Source organism: Nycticebus coucang, chromosome 5 (assembly GCF_027406575.1).
Source record: "Nycticebus coucang isolate mNycCou1 chromosome 5, mNycCou1.pri, whole genome shotgun sequence".
NCBI classification, from domain to species: Eukaryota; Metazoa; Chordata; class Mammalia; order Primates; family Lorisidae; genus Nycticebus; species Nycticebus coucang.
In genome coordinates, this window is record NC_069784.1 from 76,970,324 (window position 1) to 76,997,356 (window position 27,033).

The following is a 27,033-nucleotide window of genomic DNA, read 5'->3' on the forward strand; positions in this document are numbered from 1 at the left end:
GCTTTTTCCAAATAAAAGTATGGAAGTTTTTTTGTTTCTTCATTCAACTTATAATCTTTATGGCATTACAGGGTTTTATAGAAAAAAATGTGATATGAGCAAAAGAAGTAACATTTTACAGTATTGTTATGCCTATAGCTAAGTCACCAGATTAATAATTATTTTAGATTAACTTAACAAAATCCGTACACTACCTGTAGTACAATGTTTACCATGGTGAAATTGCTATTTTTATCTTAAAATTGTATTGAGAAACTCCTATGTGCTAGGATGGCTTAAAGATAGATGTAAAGATGCATTTCAGCTTCAAACAAATTCCATTTATCATCACTGTAAAAGATTACACTCTTGTAAAATGCTTAGTTTCCCCACTGTCTGGGACCCCAATCTTGCCTACCCTCTGCCCTCAGTTCTCACTGAACCCACATTTGGCACCCCCTGCAGGTTGTGCCTGGTTCTGCAGTTCGTGACTATTTTTACTCCTTCGAAAGCTTTTGTGGTTTTGTTTTGTTTTTATTTTGAAGGTCTGCATTTAAGGTTTTGTGTTTTTGAAGCTTATCTACTGTCAAAATTAAAACCTCATCCCCAGAAGCAAGCTGTTTGGATGACCCTAACTCACTGGAGGCTGTGGGTGAGTTATGAGCTCAACAGTAGCTGGAGAAATAAATGATGTGCCTAGAGTTCACACATCATCCACCCCTTCCTCCCCATGAACTCACACTCACCCACAGAGTGAGGGAGAGGACAGGGGTCCAGGCTCAGGAGTAAGATGAGGGGGACTGCAGAAAGCACAGTCCCCTTAAGAGTAGCCAGAGGGGAAGGGCCTGGCCAGCAAGGGGACTCCTGCGGGACTCCTCATCAGCTCACTATTTTTTTTTTGTAGAGACAGAGTCTCACTTTATGGCCCTTGGTAGAGAGCTGTGACATCACAGCTCACAGCAACCCCCAGCTCCTGGGCTTAGGTGATTCTCTTGCCTCAGTCCCAGTAGCTGGGACTACAGGCGCCCGCCACAACGCCCGGCTATTTTTTTGTTGCAGTTTGGCCGGGCTGGGTTTGAACATGCCACCCTCGGTATATGGGGTCGGCGCCCTACTCATTGAGCCACAGGTGCTGCCCATCAGCTCGCTTTTAAAAAATAATGAGAAGTTGACTGTGAGAGTTTCCTTTTTGTTTCTGCATAATGCTTTCTATAATTTGTAGAGTTATCCCTAATTAAACAACAACAAAAAAAGCTTGCTCTTTTAAAAACAAAAACAAAACAAAAACTATGTGCTGGTAGCCGGGCCTGCCCCAGGTCTGCAGGAAGCAGAGAGTCCTTGGCCCTCGACTCCCCGGGCCGTCCGGCCCCGCTCCCCGCCTGCCCCAGCACGCCGGCCTGGCCGGCTATTCTTCCTCTCCGGCGATTAGGCGATTACTCGCTGCCCCGCAAGCAGCACCATATGCTGCTTCTGATCAAACAGCGAGCAACATCGGCACCGATAATTGACGAGACCAGCTAGAAATCACGCAGAAAGGGAACCCACTGAGACTGCAGGGGCTGACAAATCACTGCTAATAATCCTGTTAGGAACAGCACCGCCAGCGGAGTTCGCAAAAGCTTTATTTTTATAAAGTAGGCGCTGACAGTATAAAAGACAACGAGCTCTCTTTTTTTTTAACTAGAAGGCAGTGTGGCAAAATGGTAATTTTCCCACCAGCAATTCTCAGCACAGTTTGAATGAGAAACGTGGGTTTTACGATATAAGTACCCCTTCCTTTTCTTCTCCTTCTAAAAAAAAAAAAAAAGAATAAAGTAAAACTTTTCAGGTACTTTAGGCTCTCCTCTATGGGGTGGTTTCCGGGGAACTATTCAAGGAACCGCTTTAAGAGGGAAGGACTATAAGATTTATAGTTTGAGAACAGAACTGAACTATAATTTTAAAATTTTCCTTCAGTGCCTCTGACTAATTTGGAGCATGTTTTGCAAGATTTTGACTTGGATGATAACTTTTACGGGGAGCTCAAGCAACCAGCAAAAATTCCAAATCAAATAATGACTATTTCCTCCCCCTTTGTTTATTTAAAAGAAAACAATTAACCCTAAATATCTAAAATCTACAACAAAGTAAACCTCTAGGGTTCAAATAAGAAACGCATCCTAAATAGAGTTCTTTCTCTTGGATTTTTGTTTGTTTGCTTATATTGCAATCTCTCTTTTACATCTCCAAATCCTCTTCCCTAGCAAAGACATAACCAAAATATTTTTAAAAGTTTATGTTATTTGGATGCAAGTAAATAAAAGAATGGATAAATGGAAGAGACAAATGTTCTTTTTCTACTGATTATAAATGGCTTTATATAGGACAGTGTTCCAAGAAGGCTGCTCTGTCCTCACACAATGAATCTTGATAATCTAAATACAAGTTTTAAATCATGTCAACAGCTCAGCTAGTCTAACTTCTAGGCCTTGTAAGACAATTTTCTTCCCATGATCCGTTGCTCAACCTGTTGCCCAGAAGGTATTTTCTAAGAAGGCTAGGCATCTTAATTCAATCTTATGTATTTGGGGGCTAGGCTATTATCTTAACAGATAGTATCCAAGCTGAAGTTGCCAAATCACTAAGATCCAGAGTTATTTTCAGAATCTATGAATGTCTTGAAAATTCAGAATAAATTTGCTCTAAGTAGTCAAAAAAACAGAATAAATTCAGGACATATTTGTTCATGAATATGCCTGCTCCTCATTTGCAGAATTATACACATATAGGGAGATTATTATCTGGCTTAGCTAGATAGTACATGGATCTATCTATATTGAGCAAAAATACAGAATTTGGCAGTGCTCCTGCTCTCTACTGGATACAGTTCTGACAAGAGGAGTAAAAAAGAAAGTCATGTTTGGATTAGTAGTACTTTCGATTGAGCCCAGTATCTGAAGTGTTGACAAAAGGACTGTTGGGCTGCGTCCCAACCAAACATATCTGATGAACTGAAGAGAAAGTATTACTGGGGAAGTAGAGGGATCCTCAAAAAGGCAACAGGAATTCTGAGTTCAGCGAAGACCTTAGTCAAGCAGCCAGACTAAACTTCCCTTTGCAGAGAGTATATATATATAGGTATGTCTGCTCCTGTCTGCTCACTGGTTTACACCCAGTGCCTGGCAAACCTGCCTTTGAAATTCCATCTGGGCAAAGTAACTTACCTTCTGGGAACACCACTCTCATTTTGAGATAGCTGGTCGTAAGTCTGATTATGGATGCTTTGTCCAGCTGCGAGGTGATAGCCGAGGGCAAAGGCAGTAATTTAGCCAGTTCATAAAATTCACTGTTTTCTTTCTCCCTCCTAGTCCGAGCAGCATTTTTGGACTTTTCTTTCATTGTGTCTTGTTCCCCCTTTTTTCTTACAGCGTAAGCTCCACAGATTCATCCAAAACCAAAAAATAAACTTTCAATTAGAGATCATATTTGGCAAAAACATAAAACATACTTTGAAAAAAGAGGCTGAAGTCTCTGCACCGGGGAGAATGTATTATTGATGGCATTAAAGACCAGTACAGCAAACGGAAGATATTTTCTTTGAAAATGCAGGATGTAAGTATGGGACAACTGCTGGTCCAACGCAATTCGGACAATCCTGGGGTCTCCCTGGTATCAAATGCCGGCAGGATCCCTGAGGACTCAGCCTTTCCTTCTATTCCATGCGGTGAACCCGGGTTCTCTGAAAATCGACATAATAATCTCCGACGTCTGCTCTTCAGTCTCGTGGCATTTGAGGTGGCTCAGAGCCCCTTCGGAAAGAACAGGTATCCGGGACAACTCCCTCAGGCCACTGCGAAGACAACAGCATCAGAGTGTAAGAGACCTGCGCCTCCACAATCGCTCACACATTCGTTCCAGTTCCAAAAAACTCCTGGGAAGGGCCTCGGCGCGCCTCAGCGTTCCTTGCCGGGCTTGGTGTTTTGTTGTTGTTGTTGTTGTTGTTTGATTTTTAAGATTTGGAGAAATCAGCAGCGAGATTAAACCCCCTGCGAATAATGCTCGCATTCCCTGGCTCGTGCTAGCCACAGTGTCCAGCCCCTGGGAAGTTGCCCAAACCACAAAACACTGATTTGTGGAGACCCTCGGGAGACCTCGGGCCGCCGGTGCTGGCTCCCGCGCTCGGCCCGCGCGCGTCGCAGGAGAACAGGCTTCCGCACCTCGGATTCCTCCACAGTGCTGCGGGCGCCCTTCCGCCCCCGAGCCTGGCAGATCTGGAGCTTGGCTACCTTTTTAACTCGAATCTCAAGTCTGAGGGAGTCCTCAGGAAGTGGCACTTACACATCAAGTCCCTCGGGACTCCCAAGGCGACCCAGCAGGGGCGGCAACACGCGGGGCAGGGCAGTGCCAGGTTAACAGGTGGCACCCTCGCAACAGCCCCTCGCAGGCGCCAAGGGTGGGAAGCGTCCCGGGCCTCTCCCCTCCGCCGCAGGGCTGCAGGCGCCGCTGGGCTGGCGAGGGGCGTCTTCTGCCTCACCTACCTTCAGTCCCCGCAGGCGGCAAAGGGTGCTGAGGCGCCCATCTCTTAATTGGACTCAAGCCTATGGAGCCACCCCGCAGCTCCGCCGGCCTCTCGGCTTCCCACCGGCAGACGGGAGCGGAGCATTCCCGGGCTCCCTTTTCTTGGTCATGAATTGGGGGAGGGGTGCGTGGCAGAAATGAGGATGAGGGCTTGGGTTTAGAATCTCCCTCCTCGGTAGCTGCTACAAAGCCAGTACAGTATTAGCCCCACTAGAAGACGAAAACGCCCCCCCCACCCCACCCCCTTTAACTTCTTTACAGCTTACAGGATTTAGCTTCAACTTCACTCCCGGGCTAGGTCTCTCCCGCCCTCTCTCGATGCCACTCATAAGCCTCCTCGCCTTCCATTGGCCCGGAGCGACCCGCCACGCGACGCTCATTGGTCAATCGGGTTGAGTGACGCGAGTTTGCACCGCACGGCCCCCCGCGCGTCCCCGCTCCCTGCTCAAGGCCGCGCTACCCGCGTGGCCGCTGCGCTCCTAAAGAGACCCGGGTGCTGGGGTCGGCGCTGCCTGGCTGCCGCCGCCGCTGCTTTCCTCTGCCGCCTTGCTGGAGCTGTGCGGGTTCTTTGGGGTTGGGTGGCTGAGCACTCAGTCCAGCGCGCCCGCTCTGCAGTGCGGGAGACGCCCGGAGGCAGTGGACTGCGGTCCCCGGGCCGGGGAGGTCGGGCTGGCAGGCTGGGGCCCCAGCGAGCCTGGCAGGAGTCACCTAGACTGCAGGCCGCGTTCGCCCAAAGTCCTCCTCTGCCAGCAGGTCGCGGGGACCCTGGTGTGAGCAAGGCGGGTAGTAGGCTTTATTTATCTCTCACACATTTCTCTGAAAGCACAGTGACACGGTATTTGGGGACAGAGGAAATAAATACGATACCTCTCTTTAATTTAATCTCAAAGAAGAGAGTCTTTGCCAAAATGGGTCGAGTTTCGGGGCTGATTTGTTCACCGTGGAAGGCTCTGCCAGGGAGATTTCCTGTGAGGAGCAGCGAGTGGACACTTGGGGAAAGAGGTTACATTTCAAGCCAGAGTTAGAGTGGTTGATACATAGTCGGATTGTTCACAGCGATCCCTTAAGTGTCAAAAAACTGTGGGTTTTGTTTTGGGAAACAAAAGTCCAACATTATTTATTCCATAAACCATACCCTCTGCGTGAATGAATTCACAACGTTCACAATTCCCCAATAGGACCTGTTTAAACAAACGCTCCTAAGTTAGTGCTCACAAATTGTTTCTTAGGGACCCTCTGGTTCAAATCGCCTTCTCTTTCTCTCATCCAAGGCAACAGAAAGCAATGAGAAAAAGTGGAGCTGTCCCCAAAGACATTATTGCTGCTCATGAATCACTCCCTACGGATGAGATTCCCCGCTTGGTTTTGGTGCCGCCAGAGGCCGCGATCCTGATTCTGGCAATGTGTTTGGAGGCAGTTGTTTGGTTTGCCATGGAAGTCGGTGAGAACACCAGGGACGGTGTCCTGCTCCTCGGGTTTGTGGCGCTCACTGTCACTGAGAAAATAAATACGCTGAAGAGGAGTATGTGCCATTCTATTGATACTGGGAACAACTTCGAGAGTATTTGTTTAAAAACACAGACATCTGCCACCTCCCTGCCACCCGATGGCAGTAAACTCGTGGAAGGACAGCGAGAGCTGGAGGCGGGGGGAGGTATTTACACATCTGGGCAACACCTGGCACAAGAAGGTGAACGTTTTGGATAGAAAGAAAGAAACAGAGAAAAGCATAGAGATTTTGTCGGTGTTTCAGAACTGGAAACCAGCTGGTGGTCTGTGATCTAGAAGGAGTCCTTTCCCCAGTGATTGCACTCTCTTAGAGACCTGGCTCGGAGAGGCTCCTGACCGCCCTTGGTGCCCTTTTAACAAGTGATCCATGGGAAGTTGAGGAAAGATGAGGTGTGGCTCGCTTATATGGAGACTCCAGAAAGATCAGATAAGGTCAAGTTAGCTACTATACCTAAAGAAGGGGGAGAGGTAATGCGTTTGAAGAGGAGAAAGAATCTTTTGTGACCCTCCACCCCTGCCAAGCAGGCCAGATTGGTGTAAAATGGGCCAGGCAGGCAATGACACTTTAGGGTTAAGAAGTCTTTTTCCATTCCTACCGTGTGCTGGAAAGGATTCTGGTCAACTTTAGGATTTCCCTAAACCCTCTCAGTACTTCGAACAAAAACCAGGTGTGGAAGCGCCTTTCTGGGGTCTGAAACCTGCGTTCGCGGCGGGGCCTGGGGACCGGGTTGTCGGGGGGGTGCGGGCCTGTCACGCAGAGCGTGTTTCCAACGGAAGAAATTCAGTATTTGCCCTTCACAAGCAAGATGGGTAAAATAAGTATGGAAGATCTCACACCAAAGACTGATATCCTGGGAGGGGTGGGCGGGCTGTTCCAATGTCCTAATAATGCTCGGCTGTCAATGAATCGAGTAGATGTCGTTTAATAAACAAAGTGGATGCTCAGCCATGAGGTGATGGCCCTTTGCTAAGTCCTCGGCACACAATTGTCTGAACTGCGTTTGCCGAGAGAGTAATTAGCGTGACGATATAACACCTGTTTTTCTAATCTTTGAACCTAAATTGGAGCCGGAATGCAGCTCCTTCACTCCCCCGCCCTGGCGCAGGGACCCAGCTTTGCAGCCTCACGGCGACCCCACCTGTCCACCCCCACGCGCCCCTGCTCTCGCAGAGGCGCAGCAAACCGTGAACCAGAACCTCAGGTGCCTCCCACGTGTTCCGAGAGTTTGCGTTCGCCTCTAGCATGGGAAATTTTAAATTAGGCTGAGAAACTAATGCTACCCACCTCTCTGTCAATATAAAGGGGAAAGTCCCAGAAGGAAAGAGATGGGCACGAGCGACCCACCAACACCAGAGATCCCTACAGAGTTAGGCCATCGCCTCCTGGCACGAATGCCTTAAAACTGAGCCCTCCGGGCCCTCAGGCACCCGAAACGCGATCCCAGGGAAGGAGAAAACCGGTGCCAATCTATAAACAAACATCTCTCTCCTTCCCTCACCGAGAAGGGAAGTCTAGAGTGATAACAAGATTGTTTCCTTGAGAGTCCCTTTCACCTACGGGGCGACCCAGGAGGCTGTCTTCATCCAGCCCGCCCCTTTCGCGGGATGCCAGTGGTCGCCCAGAGCCGGCTGGATGTGGATTCTGATCGGGGAACCAATGCGCCTGTGTGTGCCAAGTCCTGCTCACCTGGAGAACCCGGAAAGAAGGGAAGAAGACATGGAGAACCATCTGACCTCTCCCGACAAAGGGCATGATCCAGACTCGGGAGGTGAACCTTGGGTGGTGAGAACCTGTGAACGCCCGGCGGAATTCCGGTGCGACGCTCCCAGCCAGGCTTCAACGCTGTGGCTCTCCACCCTGCCAGTTGTGGCGCCCACCCCTGCTCCTGCTTAGACCCCTGCCTTGCCATAACTCTGCTTTTAGCTGCTTAAGCACCTAATCACAACTGGAGAGATTTCCCCCCCACCCTGCCTTTTTTACGCACAATACACTTTTACATGCTCACACACCATATTTACACGTTGTACAAAGCACACACACCTGAATTTTGTTCCATGGCCAAGGTCAGGATGAGGATATATTTATAATCAACATTCAAAGTCTAAAGGCGGTCACTTAAACCTCTCAGAATGTTATATCCAGATGTCCACACTCTACCAGGATAAAGGTCAATTTAGGAAAACACTAATGTGTTAGGAAATACCAACATTTTCTACTCCCATGTTCACAAAGTCAATGTAATCTTGCCCTAGACCCATTTTACTGTTACATTTAGACGCTGGCATCTCTGTTAAATCGTTGTGGTGTTCAGGCAAAAACAAAGGCCCCTTTGCAACTTTGACCCCAGTAGTAGAGTGAGCCTGCCAGAAAGCAAAGGATGCGAGAGGCCTCCAAAAATAGGGTCAGTCTTATTTCATCTTTCAGAAATTATGGTAAATATACTTTGTCTGAGCAGGACGTTTTGAAAAACATAAGAAATTGTATACCATTTTTTAAAAACACCTTTTCTGAGGTACTGTTTCTTAGGCTGTCTGCATAAATTGACCCTTGAAATGTATATTAAAAAATTAGCTTCAATGGTTACACACTGGCGGGTGGGGGGGGGAGGAAAATGCCCAGAAAAAGCACTTGAAAAATGAGTGGTAAATACAAGTCAGGATTTTATATAGTTTCTCTAAATATTCTGGGCAATATTTCCCACTCAGATTTTGAAACTGTTATCTGAAATATAACCTTGAATTGTTTGCTGAGAAAAGAGTTTTCCTTACATTGTGCATCACTATATTGGCAGATACAAATTTTAAACTTTTAAAGATATAATTGTTTTAAAAATTATAAATGCACTCTGATCTCGTGCATAGACAAGAGAAGCCAAACGCCTGCCACTCGAGGTGCCAGCACTTTTCACATTTTTGTTCTCCAGAAGTTGATGTGGGGATGATGTGTATACGTAATTCAGCAAAGCTGGGTACAGGAACACACCAAGGTGTTCAAACGCTGGAGTTGAACACTGGCTTGCAACTCGGGTTGAAAACCACGTTGATTCCTACCTACATTGGTTCCTGAATTTCAAGCCAAATCGCTCTCAGTAAACCTGGCGGTGCCAGGCCTGAGCTCGTGAGGCCTGGAGCGGGCACGGACAGTGGCCTCAGAACCGGCTGCACCCAGAGGAGAGGGGCCTATGTAACTCCAGGTCTCTGACATGAGCTCCTCACCCTTTCAGCTTTAAGAGCCTTTGGACTAGGTTTCTAGAGAGTTCTGCCCCTCTCTGAGTCCCAACTTGCCCCTACGCCGGGAGCGTTGAGCCCTGCCTTCCCTGGACCGGGTGGGTGAAGTATTTGGGGAACAGGATCCCAGTAATCCACAAACAGATGACCGGCTTCCGGACTTGGACCACAGGGGTGGGGGTAGGGGTGGTAGAAGGCCCCATCCTGATTAGGAATGAGAAGTTCCTGTTTGATAGGGGAATCCGCCTTGGGACTGGACCCCCGGCAGTGAGGATGAGCTCGGAGCGAGAGGCACGGGCGCCTCCTCCGGCTGCGCAAAGAAGGGACCGGACTAGTCCTGAGACCCGACTGCAGCTTAACCCACCTCGGGGCGCCGCGCAACCGAGGTCGTTCCACCTCCGGGCCCTGAACCGCCTCCAATAGCTGCCGCCTGCGCTTGACCTCACAGAGTGACCCCTGGAACCCAAAGAAGTACCGCCGTGTTGGCCTGGACCAGAGACTAAGTGCCCTCTGCGGCACAGTCCTAGGTCCTACCCTCACTCGTCACCTCTGGGGCGGGGCGCGGGAATTGACCCTTGAAAATCTGGGAACTTGAGCGTGCCTGAGAATCTCCTGAAGAGCTGGTTCAAACAGAGATTGCCGGACCCCACGCCTAGAGTTTAAAATTCTGGGGCGGGGCCCAAGAAGTTGAATGTGTAGCACATCCCAGGTAATGCTGCAGCTGCTGCCCCCGCAGCCAGTACGCGACTTTAAGAACCATTACCTTAGTTAGCTTTTTCTTAGCCAGTCTTTGGAATAGAAGACTTTACTACGAAAGTGATTTCAAATGATAGTCCTGCTATTTATAGGATCTTGAGGTAGAGCCTAAAATGATAGAACTGTCTGGTTGAAGCCCAGGGGTGAGGCTGTCCTCTGTGTTAGGCGTGGAGTCTCTGAAGATGGCTCATGCCTGCTCCCTAAGGAAGGAGGGTGGCCTCAAGATAAGGGACGGAAGGGAAGGTAGGACCCCGTCCAGACCACTCTTTTGTGGAGAATTTGGGCTCAGAAGAGCAGGGAAGTCCTCAAGGTACTCCCAGAATGTTCCAGAGTTCCAAGGTTCCCAGCTATGTTGCAGAATAGTCCAGAGAGTTTTGAGTCAGTTGACCATGTGTGGGACATTGGAAAGATGGAAGATAGATGTCCTTTTGGCCCCAAATTTGTTTCCTAGTTTTTCAAGGTTACTTAAGGATAAAGGGCCCAAGGGGTGTGTGTGTTTATATGTGTATGTGTGTGTATATGTATATGTGTGTATGTGTGTGTATATGTGTATGTGTGTGGTGTCAGCCCAGAGGAGTGGGCACTTGAGAAAGATGCCCTAGAGGTACTGGGCCTGTGAAGTTTAGGCCTCCCCTCAGTGGCCAGTGCTCTCTCTTGTATAGGACCATATTATGACATTATAACTTTCTTGGCTTTTATGCATTTTGTCATGGTTTTATGGGCTTCATTCTTCATAAGAAAATATTCTAAAATTGCATTTTACAACAGAAGATAAACAAATGGCCATCAAACTTATGAAAAATGCCCAACATTGGTAATCACCAGGGAAATAAAAGTTAAAACCTCAGTGAGTGACCAGCTTCCCCCTGTCAGAATGGCCATTATTAAAAAGTCAACAGGCAATAGATGCTGGTGTGGATGCAGAGAGAAAGGAACCCTTACACAGAGTTGATGGGTCTGCAAACTAGCACCACTTCTGTGGAAAGCAGTGTGGAGATTCCTCAAACAGCTGAAAGTAGATCATTCAGTCCAGCAATTTCACTGCTGGGGATTTGCCACCAAGAGAAGAAGTCCATTTAACAAAAAGACACCTGCACTCAAATGTTTATCACAGCACTATTCACAATTGCAAAGATGTGGAATCAACTTAAGGGCCCATTAATTCATGAGTGGATTAAGAAAATGTGGCAGGGCAGCACTTGTGGCTCAAAGGAGTAGGGTGCCGACCCCATATACCAGAGGTGGCAGGTTCAAACCCGGCCCCCGCCAAAAAAAAATGCAAAAAAAAAAAAAAGTGGCAGTGTGTATACTATGGACTAGTATATAGCCATAAAAAGAAATGAAATCATGTCCTTTGTATGTGTGTGTGGAACCAGAGACCATTATCCTAAGTATCTCAGAAATGGAAAAACCAACACCATAAGTACTCTCTAATAATTTGGAGCTAAATAGTTGGCATACACGGCAGGAAGAGATGTTTTATTCCCTACCTGGAAATCTTCAAGGTCATTGGAATCCAAGAAGAGGGAGAGGGTGGGAAGTGGTGAGGGGTAAAAACTTACCTGTCAGGTACGATGAACACTATTCTGGTGATGGCCACACTAAAAGCCTCGACTTAAACATTATGCAAGGTATGTCTGTGTAACAAAAACATTTGGACGCCCTCATTTGTTTGGAAAATAAATAAAATCATTTTACAACTATGTTGGTATAAAGATGAATGTAATTCATACTGGTTCACTTTATCACATATTTATCACTCTTATACTTATTTTTTCTTCTACTTATAAAAGAAATAAAAATTAAAACATTTTTTCACAAATACTTAAAACTACACAGGTTCTAGGCACTGTGCCCTTATGTGGAATGGATAATCACCTGAAGAATGGGGTGCTGGGCACAGTTCCCACATGTGGCTGTTTAGGAAATCTGAGGAGAGGCTTGGGACACAGATCTCCATCCATGAGCTCCATTTCTGGCATGAAACTGGCTGGCACTGCAGACTCCCTCCACTCTAAAACTCAGGGGAAAACCCAGACACAGCAGGTGACTAACACCATTTATTATCTTTATGCCTTTCCTACCTGGAAATCCAGGTAAGTACCCCTCTGTAGTTTCCTGATGCATATTCAAGCAAACATCAGTACTGATGTTTTGCATGGTGTTCTACACCTTGATTTTTTCATTTATCATGTCAATATGCAGAAAGCATCCTCATTCAAACATCTGCGTAGCATTCCAGTTTAGGGATATACCTACCAGTATAAGTCATTTAACTCGTCACCCACTGAGGACAATTCAGTTTGTTTCCCATTATTGGTATCAAAAACTATACTGAAGTGAATAACATTGTACATATATACAAGTGTATCCACAGGACAAATTCCCACAAGCAGAACTGCCACATCAAAGGGTACGTGGGTTGGCACTCCTGTAGACCTTGTTAAATTGTCCTTCACAAGAGTTGTGCCAAATGAAACTCCTACAAATATTGTCTGAAGGTAACTGTTTCCCCACAGCCTTGCAATGAAGTATGTTATAACCTTTTCCCTCAATCAAATAAATGAAAAACATCTACTTTTAGTTCATTTTTCTTGTATTAGAGTGGGTCAGCATCTTTTCATGTACCTAAGGGCTGTCTGAATTTCCTGTGAACCTTCAACCCCAAATCACTGGAGGGTGGGGCACTCTTGGCTGTGAGATGGGATAAAGTCCTTGGGAAGAAGGAAGGTGTGGGACCTGATTTTATTTTTTAATTTCAGATTAATATGAGGGTACAAATGCTTAGGTTACATTGTTTGCCTTTCTAAGATAAAGTTCAAGTTGTAGCTGAGTCCTTCACCCAGGGAGCTGTGCTGAATGGCCTCACGTTGTGCACATTAAGTGAGATCCTGGCAATAGCAGTCCATCCGCCCTCCTTCATTCTCCCTCTTTTTCCTTTCCCCTTGCTAGATTGTATTTGTGTTTTATCTTTATGGGGGTGTGTAGTTGTTTATATATTGCATTTATATTGAGTATATATTGAGTACCTTGGATACTTTTTTCAATTCTTGACATACATTACTAAGAAGAGTGTTTCAATTCCATCCAGGTAAGCATAAAAGATATAAAATCTTCATCTTTTCTTATGGATGAATAGTACTCCATGGTACACATATACCACAGTTTGTAAATCCATTCATGGTTTGATGGGCAACACAATTCACAATTGTGAATTGAGCTACAATGAATATTCTAGTGCAAATGTCCTTGTGGTAAAGTGATTTTGTTTTCTTCTGGGTAGATATCTAGTAATGGGATTGCATTATTGAACAGAAAGTCAACTTGTAGTTCTTTGACAATTCTCCATCCTTTTTTCCATAGAAGTTATATTAGTTTGCAATCCCACCAGCATGTAAAAGTGTTGCCTTCTCTCTACATCCATGCCAGCATCTGCAGCTTTAGAACTTTGTGATGTGAGCTATTCTTTTTTTTTTTAGACAGAGTCTTATTATGTCGCTCTCGGTAGAGTGCCATGGCATCACAGCTCACAGCATCAAACTCTCCTTAAGCAATTCTCCTGCCTCAGCCTCTGGAGTAGCTGGGACTACAGGTGCCAGCTGCAACACCCAGCTATTTTTTGTTGTTCTTGTTGCAGTTGTCGCTATTTAGCAGGCCCAGGCCGGGTTCAAACCCGCCAGCCTGGGTGGGTGCCTGTGGCTGGCGCTGTAACCACTGTGCTATGGGCGCCGAGCTGTGATGTGGGCTATTCTAACTGGAGTTAGGTGATATCTCTGGGTGATTTTGATTTGCATTCCTCTAATAATTAAGGACCATGAGCATTTTTTCATGTATTTGTTGGCCATTTGTCTGTCTTCAGAGAAGTTTCTGTTCAAGTCTCTCGCCTGCTTATGTTGGGATCGTTTGCTCTTTTCTTGTTGATTAATTTTTTTTTTAAAAGAAGGCCAAGGCTGAGTTCGAACCCATTATCCCAGCTACATGGGTCTGGAGCTCTAACCACTGAGCTATGGGTGCCCCATGTTGATTAATTTGAGTTCTCTCTAGGTTCTAGTTATCAGCCCTTTGTCAGATTCATAGCTTGTAAATATCTTCTCCGGTTCCAAAGGCTGTCAGTTTGCTTTAGTTGTGGTACCCTTAGTTCTGTATACCCTTAGTTCTGTATACCCTTAGCTATACGGAAGCTTTTTAGCCTGATAGTCTCCCATTTGTTTATTTTTGGTGTTGCTGCAATTGCCAAGGAGTTTTTCCTTCATAAAACTTTGATTCTGTCTAGATAAAAGATTTAAATTTAAGACATGAAACAATAAAAATTCTAGAAGTGAGTGTGAGGAAAACTCTTGACAAAATTGGCCTGGAACCTGATTTTAAATAGATATGAAGCTTTCTCAACCCCCTGGGGTAGAGCTCACTAGTCAACACTGGAAGGGGAGACAAGCAGAAACACAGGTTCAAGGTCCTGAAGTCATTGACTACCACATTTTTCTCATACACGACATTTGACATTCCTTCTTGCAAAACACAGAATAAGATAAATATGCAAGTATAATTCTAATGTGTCTTCATCCAACAGTTTTCCTATCTAATTATAATCAATTATATTGTACATATGTTAAAATAGTGGTTAATTTCTGGATTGTGTATGTTTTGAAATTCAGTTGTCCCGAGTTGATATTTGATCAATCTGTTTCTGTTATTATACCTACAAACATAAGGGGGACCTTACCACAAAACAACTCAAGGATAAACATATGCCAGCCATTCAGTTCTCATGATCTGAACAAATAACTTGGAAGAATCAAGGGGATAGATTCATCTCAGCAGCAATTTGACAGGAGGACAAGCCATAATGGTCTGGTTAAGAATCTAAATAAAAATGATAAGTAGGAGAAAACAGAGGAAAACAAGTGCACTGCAAATGTGCAGCCTTTCTCCGTTTAGATCTGCTTTGATATTTATTTTCACTCCTGTATATCTGATAACGAGTTTGTGAAGATAAATGTTGTACCATAAGCCACCGTGTATCCCCCCTGAATAATCAGAAGTCAAAGAGGAAACCTTGACGGCAATGTGATAGTTTTGCTCCAAACCAGATAGTAATATGAATGCTAAATTTTTATTTTCATTCTCCTTAAAAATTTTAAATTTCTTATTAATTTTAGGGCCTTAATGTATTATAATCATAACACAGTTCTGTATCAGATGGCTCGCTCTCTCTTTTTCCTACACCCCTCCCCAAAAGACATGATAATAAGAAACTATTCCAGCAGGAAAAGCTGGTTTAGAAACAAATGGATTCCATGGCAACTCCTGACTCCACATGACTTCTAATAATGGGCATTCGGTTGAAAATTGTCTGCCTGATATTCTACCCAACTCTGGTGCTTTATGTGGGGTTTTCCCTAGTTTACATCTTAGAAATAGAGTCTTAACCTCCAGTTTCATGAATAAGCAGCAGCAGCAGCAGCATCAATGTGTCACCCACCACCTGTACCACGATGTGGCCAGTGATTTGTCAAGTGTTTCTGGTTCAAATTTTCAGACTAGCTGACAAAGATGAGGCCTGAATGAGAAATGTTCAGAGCTAGCATCACATAGTGTAGAAAAACTGGAAGGTGAGTTCCATTGCAAATGGACAGAAAGAGTCAAATGTTCTCACTCAACTCAAGACAATGCAGGCATCAGACTCCTGGCAGCAGGTTGTGAATGTTGGGCTTTGAGTCTCTCCACTGCCCTGGAAGAGCAAAACTAAACAAGAATAAAAATAGTCAGTCCTCCCCTTGCTTAGTAAGGGAAATCAAAGCTATCTAATTTTGGCCTATAGCTGAGTGATGTACTTGTCTTCCAAGGAGCACATGAGTACTGGCACCATTTTCACAGTGATCCAGAAAACAAAGAGAAAGAAATTCTTACCAGGAGAATTTTATAAAAGTTTGTGTTTAAGTATTTTATAATTTTTTACTCTTACCCCTCCCCCCTAAACTTGTATCACAAAAGAGTCGAGTGTTCTCTCTTGGAAATACTGCAGGCCAATGATGGAGTATGGTGCAAAAGTAAAGATGAGCTGCATTCGTGTTCCCGGGATCCTTCCAGAGCTTATGGGTTTTACTAGGCAAGGTTGTGCCTTGTCTGCCCATGTAAAGACTGAAATTCAGCCTGAAGTCAGTCCTAGGTCCTACCTAGGTGGGCTGATTTTTCTAATTCACACGAAGGCACTATCTGGTCTCACACCACCCCTGCCAGTGCGACCCTCCTGGTTTATTGTATCAGAACTCGTCAAGGAACGTTTCCGTGATGCATTGGAAATAATCACGCAGAACTTTCCGTGGTTAACTGGTGACCAGCAAATACCTTTTTATTCCCTGGGAGCGTAAGAATAGAAGTGACATAACAAAACTTGTTTAGTGAGAGCATATTCCAGTAAAAGTGGAGGGGAAAAAAGAAAAGTTACTGTGAGGAAAAGAAAGAGATGAACATGTGGAGGTGGGAAGCTCTGAGGAGAGAGTTGTATAAAAAGTTTGACATCCACATGTATAAGATGGTTTAAAAATCGGTTGGCTAAATTCAGGGGTAAATGCTTTAAAAAATAGCTGGATATTTTATTTTGGAAACTCTATCAATTAGATTATGTATTTTCTAAAGTTACTTTTTAAAAAATCACTCTGGCTTTGACTGATTGGAAATTTGAAGAAGGGCATGAACTGAACCTCCTGTCAATCCATAGTATTTAATACTGCTATCAGCTGTCAGCTCAATGATCAGCAAGGCTGCCCTCTATACAGGGCCTTCACAGTGCTTTAGAATCATCTGAAACTTGACTAGTGACACGTTAGTGTCTCACACCAGCCCTGCCAGTGCTACCCTCCTTGTTGTAGTCTGCAGAACACAGTGGGGACTCGGCAGAAAGGAGGGACATCCCCAAACTTTCACTTGCTCTATGATTTCAGCATAGAAGCTAATTGGAACTTCTGTGAAGTTGTAATCCTCCATGTTTTAGTGAGGAAGGGGACAGATGACATTTCCCCACATTTTCAAAGAAAAGGCTGAGGAAAGAGAGCTGAGGAGTTTTCCCAGAACCACCCAGGAATATTGTCAACCAACTAAGTATTTACAGATTTTCTATGGGAAGTGAAAAATATCAAGTAGGACAAAGTTAGAAGTTAGATGTACCGAAAATAAAGAGAGTAACTCAAGAGGGAAGCATTCCAAGTGACATCGAGACTCTGTCTTCCATCTTGAAATTTTGATATTTCAAGTAGGTGACATAAGTGGGATCATAAAAAATGTCACATGTTGAGATTGGTATTTTACTCAGCATAACCCCACTGAGATTCATTCATATTTTATATGTATCGACAGTTCATTCCTTTTTATTGCTCAAAAGTCTTCATTAATATGAATGTTTGTTTAACCATTCCTCCACTGGGGGAATTTGGGTGGTTTCCAGTTTCTACATATTATGATATCAGACAATTAAATTCTTGAACACCTCATTGCTGAATATCACTATGGCTGCATTCAAAATACTTCCGCTGGGAAGGTATGCACCAATGCCAGCGCCTACTCCACCCTTCAAAGCAATTTTGGAACTCTTTTTCTGGAATGCCCAGAGTTGTCATCATACACGGTTAAGCTTACAAATTCATCCTAGAAAAAGTGCTTTGAACAGTGGACTAGGCACTGGCTTTGGTGTATAGCTTCCCTAGAGGGAACTTCAAAGGGACCATAGTGATATTCAGGAGTGAGGTATGCAGTACTGTTTTTAGGAATGAGTTCATAAACTTAATTGTCCTATCTCATATGCATAAAGCCTCTATGAGCATTAGTGTACAAGTCTCTGTCTGAACCTAAGTTTGAATTTCTCTGGAGCAGATAACTGAAGGTACAACTGCTGGGTTGTATAGATAGTCCATTTTTTATTTTTAAAAGGAAAAGTAAAACTATTCTTGTGACTGTACCATTTTATATCCCCACTACCATGTGTTAGTGATCCAATTTCTCCACATCTTTACCAGCACTTGTTATTATCACAATTTTTAATCTTAGCTTTTCTGTTTGGTCTGATATCATTGTAGTGTTAGTTTACATATCCCTAATAGCAAACGATGTTGGATATCTTCTCATGCACTTATTCACCATCCCTACTTCTCCTTCACCAACGTTTTCATAGTTTTGTGCATTGCGTAATTGGATTGCTTGCATTTTTTTATTGTTGGGTTTTAAAATACTGTCTGTATTTTGTGTGTGTGTCTGCGTGTGTCTGCATGCGTGCACGTTCTTTGATATATGATTTGCAAATACTTTTTCCCAGTCTATAGTTTTTCTTTTCATCTTCCTTACAGAGTCTTCTGCATAGCAAAATTTTAAATTTTGATGATGTTCCAATTTTCCCATTTTTGCTTTTTGAAACTTGTTTTTAAAAGCTATAGAACAACATCATCAAATGTAAATGTCTTAGTGTCAAAACAAGAGTTCTGTAAAGATGTTTCCATGATTGCAGCAGGGAGAAGAATGGTGATCCCAATTCCAGTGATATTTATTGAGCATCTACTGTGTAACAGACTACACTGAGCACTCGGGATTTGTCAGTAAATAAAACAGCCAGCATATGACACTCAAATTCCTGCCTCTGGGGGGAGTTAGACAATGAACATTATTTTAAAAGTCAATTACATAGTAGGTAAGAAGGTTGTAAGTGGTATGGGAAAAGAATAAAAGAGCAAAGAACACAGGGGTTGGTGGGGAAGTTTGCAGTCTTAAATAAGAATGGTGGGGGGGGCTTTACAGAACAGGTTACATAAGCCAACTTCAAGGACGTGAAGGAGTTAGTCAGGTGGACATCAGGATGGAGAGGACTGCTGGAGCAAAGACCCTAAGGTGGGGACATTCCTGGAGGGCTCATGAATAGCAAGGTGAGTGTCTGGAGCATAGTGAAGATGGGGAGGGGTAAATAGAGGAGAAGGGGTGAGAGGTGCACATCACACAGGCTTGAAAGCCATTGTAAGAATTATAATTTGTGTGGACTAGGGTGCATTGCAGGATATGAGCAAAGCAGTGAAATGATCTGACTTGCTTTGAGCAGGGACACTCTGGCTACTGGATTGCCTATAGTTTGAAGGAGGCCAGAGTAGAAGAGGGGGGATGTGTAGGAGGCTACCATAGAATCCAGGCCAGGAATGATGGTGGCATAAACCAAGATGATGAGAAGTGATAGCAGTGAAGGTGATGAGAAGCGGTTGGATTTTGTCTTTTTTTTTTTTTTTTTGGTTTTTGGCCAGGGCTAGGTTTGAACCTGCCACCTCTGGCATATGGGACTGGCGCCCTACTCCTTGAGCCACAGGCGCCACCCTAGGCGGCTGGATTTTGGACGTAAGAAGGTAAATCAGAGTCTTCTGAATGACTTGAATGTGGAGTGAGAATAAGGGAGAGGGAAGACTTCAAGGCTAATGTTTAAACACCAGATAAAAGTGGCCCAGAGTATAGTTGAGGGGAGAGAGAGAGAGATTATTAAAAAAGGTTGCAACAGGTAGCTCAGCCTTCATGGGGGCAATTCAACAGTATTTATTTTTAAATTTAAAATGCATACATGCAACAAGAATGGAGAAGAAAGGTGGAGCAAGATGGCGGCCGAGTAATAGCTTCTCTGCAACTGGGCAGGGTGAGTCTGGGGAGATAAGACTCCAGGAACCTCTGGCTGGTGGGATCTGCCTATAATCATCCCTTTGAGGATATAGGGAGTCAGCAAGGGACTTCTGGACCCCAAGAGGAGGACAAAAACAGTGGAAAACTGGCAAGGGGTTGCTTGTGTTTGAACGATCTAATCCCGCCGGCAGCCGTAAGTACAAGCAGCAGTGAGACTGCAAAGCGGAAAGACCTTACCTGTGAACTGTTTCAGTGCTTTTGGACTTGGCACTCAGTTGAACTGCCTTGGGGAGAGCTTGAGCAGAAGTGCGGAGAACTTTGGGCATTGTCTAGGGCCCCAGACTGAGCTGCTGAGCTGACAGAGCTAATAGTGTTTGGCTGCGGGCTGCAGGAAGCCATTGTGAGAGAACTGCCCTGGCAAGCTCTGCCCTCAGGGTCGCAGAGCAGGGATCGGACGGGAGCGAGTAACCTAGTGACCGAACAGCCTAAAGGCGGGGACTGAGCTGCCTTACAGCCTTAACCCTCAGGGGCAGAGTGAGACCCGTTTTGGAACACTGGAGCCTTGGGCTGTTGCCCTGGGTAGAGTGCCGTGGCATCACAGCTCATAACAACCTCAAACTCCTGGGCTTGGCACCTCCCGAACCTCCATAAGAGCTGTGCCATGACCTCCAACCTGCAACATGCGCCGAATGGGCCTCCGCATGCCCTGACCAGGAACTGCAGGAGCCGTGCGATCCTGCATCCACCCTCCTGTACCCTCCCTGCCTCCACACTGGCCCACTCATCTGGCCAGGGACTCTGGTAGCCACATGCCCTCCGGAGCCCTCCCTGCCTCTGTGCAGAACCCTTCTCCTGGCCAGAGACTGCTGGAGCCTTGGGCTCTCTGTGCCAAAGTCATTGGGCACCAGGCACTCCCAGAGCCATGAGCACCACCTCCTGCCATGTTGCTGGATTCAGGTGTGTCACACTCCAGAGCTGCTTCCACAACCAGAACTCACTGGCTGGGGCAGCCCAGAGGAACTACACAGGGTGACTCCCTACAAAGATCCAGCAACAATAGAGTGATCCTGCTGGGGTCTAATCTTGGAGAGACACCTCCCCAACTCTGAAGTTGGCCAGAGGCAACAGTGAAAATAATCATGAGGTGAAATCAACAGAAAAACCCTGGCAATATGGATAATCAGAGTATATCAACTCCCCCAAGGATCAATGGGGCAGACACAGCACAAGATCCCATGCACAAACAAATAGCTGAGATGTCAGAAATTGAATTCAGAATCTGGATAGCAAATAAGATCAAATGAGAATTCCAAGCAATAACCCAAAAGATATCTCAATAATTCAATGAATTCAAAGACCAAATGACCAAAGATTTTGACTCATTGAGACAAGTTGCAGCCCTCAAAGATCTGAGAAACACAGTAGAATCCCTCAGTAACAGAATGGAGCAAGCAGAAGAAAGGATTTCTGAAATTGAAGACAAAGCTTTCGAACTCTCCCAAACTCTCAAAGAGGAAGAGAAATGGAAGGCAAAAACAGATCACTCTCTCAGAGAGCTCTGGGATAATTCGAAGAAAACCAATATTCATCTCATAGGGATCCCCAAAAGCAAAAAAGTGGCTTCACAAGGCACAGAGTCTCCTCTCCATGAGATTATGAAGGAGAATTTTCCAGACATGCCAAGAGATTCTGAAATTTAGATAGCAGACAGTTTCAGAATCCCAGCACAACTCAACCCAAATAAGACATCTCCCAGACACATAATCAATTTCACTAAAGTTAATATGAAGGAGAAAATTCTGAAAGCAGCCAGATGAAAGAAAACCATCAGCTACAAGGGCAAGAATATTAGAATAACTGTAGCTCTCTCTGCTGAAATCTCTCAAGCTAGAAGAGGATGGTCATCAACTTTTAATCTCCTAAAACAAAATAACTTTCAACCCAGGATCCTGTACGCAGCTAAAGTTAGTTTCATTTATGATGGAGAAATTAAATATTTTAACGACATTCACATGTTGAAGAAATTTGCCATAACTAAACCAGCTCTCCAGGATATTTTCAGACCTATCCTCCATAAAGACCAGAGTAATTCTCCACCACAAAAATAAACCCACCCAGAAATTTTTTATCAAATTCCAACTTCCACAGTCGCAAAAGGATTAAAAATGTCCACCGGTCTCTTGAAAGACTTATGAATATTCTCAATTAATGTGAATGTTTTAAATTGTACTTTAAAGAGGCAAAGGTTGGCTGACTGGATACAAAAACTCAAGCCAGATATCTGCTGCATACAAGAATCTCATCTTACATTAAAAGACAAATATAGACTCAAGGTGAAGGGATGGTCATCTATACTCTAGGCAAAAGGAAAGTATAAAAAAAAGCAGGCATTGCAATCCTATTCACAGACACAATAGGCTTTAAACCAACCAAAATAAGGAAGGATAAGGATGGACACTTCATATTTGTTAAAGGTAATACTCAATATGATGAGATTTCAATTATTAATATTTATGCACCCAACCAGAGTGCACCTCAATTTATAAGAGAAACTCTAACAGACATGAGCAACTTGATTTCCACCAGTTCCATAGTAGTTGGAGATTTTAACACCCCTTTATCAGTGCTGGATGGATCCTCCAAAAAGAAGCTAAGCAAAGAAATTTTAGATTTAAACTCAACCATTCAACATCTGGACTTAACAGACATCTACACAACATTTCATCCCAAGAAAACTGAACACACATTCTTCTCATCAGCCCATGGAACATACTCCAAAATCTACCACATCCTAGGCCACAAATCTAACCTCAGCAAATTTTTAACAACAGAAATTATTCCTTGCATCTTCTTAGACCATCATGGAATAAAAGTCAAACTCAATAACAACAGGAACCTGCATGCCCATACAAAAACATGGAAGCTAAACAACCTTATGGTGAAGGATAGATGGATTATAGATGAGATTAAGAAGGAAATCACCAAATATTTGGAACAAAACAACAATCAAGACACGAATTACCAGAACCTCTGGGATACTGCAAAGGCAGTCCTAAGAGGGAAATTTATAGCACTGCAAGCCTTCCTCAAGAAAACGGAAAGAGAGGAAGTCAATAACTTAATGGGACATCTCAAGCAACTGAAGAAGGAAGAACACTCCAAACCCAAACCCAGCAGAAGAAAAGAAATAACCAAAATCAGAGCAGAATTAAATGACATTGAAAACAAAAGAATTATACAACAGATCAATAAAATCCAAAAGTTGGTTTTTTGAAAAGATCCATAAAATAGATAAAACTTTGGCCAACCTAACCAGGAAAAAAAGAGTAAAATCTCTAATTTCATCAATCAGAAATGGTAAGGATGAAATAACAACAGACCCCTCAGAACAAAAAATCCTTAATGAATTCTACAAGAAACTCTCCTCTCAGAAATATGAAAATCTGAAAGAAATCGACCAATACCTGGAAGTACGTCACCTACCAAGACTTAGTCAGAATGAAGTGGAAATGTTGAACAGGCCTATATCAAGTTCTGAAATAGCATCAACTATACAAAATCTCCCTAAAAAGAAAAATCCAGGACCAAATGGCTTTACGTCAGAATTCTACCAAACATCTAAAGAAGAACTAGTACCTACATTACTAAACCTCTTCCAGAATATAGAAAAAGAAGGAATATTACCCAACATGTTCTATGAAGCAAACATCACCTTGATCTCCAAACCAGGGAAAGACCCAACAAGAAAAGAAAATTATAGACCAATATCAATAATGAATATTGATGCAAAAATACTCAATGAGATCCTAACAAACAGAATCCAACAACACATCAAAAAAATTATACACCACGACTAAGTGGGATTTATCCCAGGGTCTCTAGGCTGGTTCAATATATGTAAATCTATAAATGTAATTCAGCACATAAACAAATTAAAAAGTAAGGACCATATGATTCTTTCAATTGATGCAGAAAAAGCTTTTGATAATATCCAGCATCCCTTCATGATCAGAGCACTTAAGAAAATTGGTATAGAAGGGACATTTCTTAAACTGATAGAGGCCATCTACAGGAAACCCACAGCTAATATCGTATTGAATGGAGTTAAATTGAAATCATTTCCACTTAGATCAGGAAGCAGGCAAGGTTGCCAATTGTCTCCATTGGTCTTTAACATTGTAATGGAAGTTTTAGCCATTGCAATTAGGGAAGAAAAGGTGATCAAGGGTATCCACATAGGGTCAGAAGAGATCAAACTTTCACTCTTTGCAGATGATATGATCGTATATCTGGAAAACACTAGGGATTCTACTACAAAACTGATCAAGGAATACAGCAATGTCTCAGGCTACAAAATCAACACCCATACATCTGTAGCCTTTATATATACCAACAATAACCAAGCCACAAAAACAGTCAAGGACTCTATTCCTTTCATAGTAGTGCCAAAGAAGATGAAATATTTGGGAGCATACCTAACAAAGGACATGAAAGATCACTGCAAAGAGAACTATGAAACTTTAAGAAAAGAAATAGCTGAAGATGTTAACAAATGGAAAAACATACCATGCTCATGGCTGGAAAGAATCAACATTGTTAAAATGTCTATACTACCCAAAGCAATATATAATTTTAATGCAATTCCTATTAAAGCTCCATTATCATATTTAAAGCTCTTGAAAAAATAATACTTCATTTTAATGGAATCAGAAAAAAACTCAAAGCGCCAAAACATTACTGAGCAATAAAAACACAGCAGAAGGAATCACACTACCAGACCTGAGACTATGATATAAATTGAGTGATCAAAACAGCATGGTATTGGCACAAAAACAGAGAAGTAGATGTCTGGACATCCAGCTACTTACCGTTATTTGATCTTTGACAAGCCAATTAAAACATTCAGTGGGGAAAGATTCCCTATTTAACAAATGGTGCTGGGTGAACTGGCTGCAAACCTGTAGAAGATTGAAACTGGACCCACACCTTTCACCATCAACTAAGATAGACTCTCACTGGATAAAAGATTTAAACTTAAGGATTGGGGTGGCCGGAAGTTTAGTGTGTAAAGAGATTTTTCTGAAGATTGAGGATGGAAAGGAATATGAAAGTGCTATGGGATATTTAAGACTTTGGTTAAGATTTGAGGAATGGTGGAGACAGAGCCTCAAGCTGTCGCCCTGGGTAGAGTGCACTGGCATTATAGTTCACAGCAACCTCCAACTCCTGGGCTCAAGCGATTTTCCTGCCTCTGCCTCCTGGGCTCAAGAGGTTCTCCTGCCTCTGCCTCCCAAGTAGCCGGGACTACAGCAATGCTGAAGCTTGAATTCATAAGTCATAAATTTAAAGTTCTGAGAGAAGAGGAGAGAGATTAAAGATGGCAGTCAGGTAACAGCTTCCCTGCAACTGGGAACAGCGAGTCTGGGGAGACAAGACTCCAGGCATCTCTGGCCGGTGGGATCTGCCTATAATCATCCCTTTGAGGATACAGGGAGCCAGCAAGGGACTTCTGGACCCCAAGAGGAGGACAAAAACAGTGGAAAACTGGCAAGTGGTTGCGTGTGTTCGATTGACCTAATCACGCCGGCAGCCGTAAGTACAAGCAGCAGTGAGACTGCAAAGCAGAAAGGCCTTACCTGTGAACTTTTTCAGTGTTCTTGGACTTGGCACTCAGTTGAACTGCCTTGGAGAGAGCTTGAGCAGGAGTGTGGAGAACTTTGGGCATTGTCTGGGGCCCCAGACTGAGCCACTGAGCTGGGCGCAGGAAGCCATTGTGAAAGAACTGCCCCGGCAAGCTCCGTCCTCAGGGTCTCAGAGCAAGGATTAGGCGGGTCAAAGAAACCTACTGACTAAGCAGCCTAAAGGCGGGGACTGAGCTGCCTTACAGCCTTAATCCTTAGGGGCAGAGTGAGACGGTTTTGGCACACTGGAGCCTTGGTCTGTTGCCCTGGGTAGAGTGCCGTGACGTCACAGCTCATAGCAACCTCAAACTCTGGGCTTGGTGCCACCCAGACCTCCTTAAGAGCTGTGCAGCGACCCCCGACCGGTGACCCACACCCACCGGGCCTCTGCATTCCCTGACCAGGAACTGCGGGAGCCACACAACTCTGCGTCCTCCCTCCTGTGTCCTCCCAGCTTCCACAGTAGCCTGTTCATCTGGACAGGGACTCTGGTAGCTGTGTGTCCTTTTGAGCCCTCCCTGCCTCTGCGCAGAGCTCTTCTCCTGGCCAGAGACTGCTGGAGCCTTGGGCTCTCTGTGCTAAAGTCACTGGGCGCCTGGCAATCCGAGAACTGTGCGCACCACCCCCAGCCCTGTTGCTGGATCCGGGTGTGTCACAAACCAGAGTTGCTTCCACAACCAGAACTCCCTAGCTAGAGCAGCCCCAGAGGAACTACACAGGGTCACTCTTACAAAGATCCAGCAACAATAGAGTGATCCCGCTGGGGTGTAATCTTGGAGAGATACCTCCCCAACTCTGAGGACAGCCAGAGGCAACGGTGAAAAACAATCATGAGGCGAAATCAACAGAAAAACTCTGGCAATATGAATAATCAGAGTATATCGACTCCCCCAAGGATCAATGGGGGCAGAAACAGCACAAGACCCCATGCACAAAGAAATAGCTGAGATGTCAGAAATTGAATTCAGGATCTGGATAGCAAATAAGATCAAATTAGAATTCCAAAAGTTATCTCAAGAATTCAATGGATTCAAAGACCAAATGACCAAAGATTTCGACACATTGAGACAAGAAGTTGCATCCCTCAAAGATCTGAAAAACACAGTAGAATCCCTAAGTAACAGAATGGAGCAAGCAGAAGAAAGGATTTCTGACATTGAAAACAAGGCTTTCGAACGCTCCCAAACCCTCAAGGAAGAAGAGAAATGGAGAGCAAAAACAGACTACTCTCTCAGAGAGCTCTTGGATAATTGAAGAAAACCAATATTCATCTTATAGGGATCCCCGAAAGTGATGAAGTGGCTTCACAAGGCACAGAGTCTCTTCTCCATGAGATTATGAAGGAGAACTTTCCAGACATGCCAAGAGATTCCGAAATTCACATAGCAGACAGTTTCAGAACTCCAGCATGACTCAACCTGAATAAGACATCCCCCAGACACATCATAATCAATTTCACTAAAGTTAATATGAAGGAGAAAATTCTGAAAGCTGCCAGACGAAAGAAAACCATTACCTACAAGGGGAAGAATATCAGAATAACTGCAGATCTCTCTGCTGAAACCTTTCAAGCTAGAAGAGGATGGTCATCGATTTTTAATCTCCTAAAACAAAATAACTTTCAACCCAGGATCATGTACCCAGCTAAACTGAGCTTCATTTATGACGGAGAAATTAAATACTT

General features: G+C 44.2%; 1 protein-coding gene across 1 annotated transcript in view; it reads right to left on the reverse strand.

Annotated features, from left to right (window-relative positions):
- The window catches only part of SIM1 (SIM bHLH transcription factor 1), a 94,795-nt gene extending 90,993 nt beyond the window's left edge, over window positions 1-3,802 (reverse strand). Inside the window, exon 1 of the mRNA XM_053591389.1 lies at window positions 3,183-3,802. Coding sequence (XP_053447364.1) covers window positions 3,183-3,357 — 175 coding nt within the window. The 5' untranslated portion in view covers window positions 3,358-3,802. The remainder of the gene's footprint in view (window positions 1-3,182) is intronic.
- Between the last annotated feature and the right edge of the window lie 23,231 nt (window positions 3,803-27,033).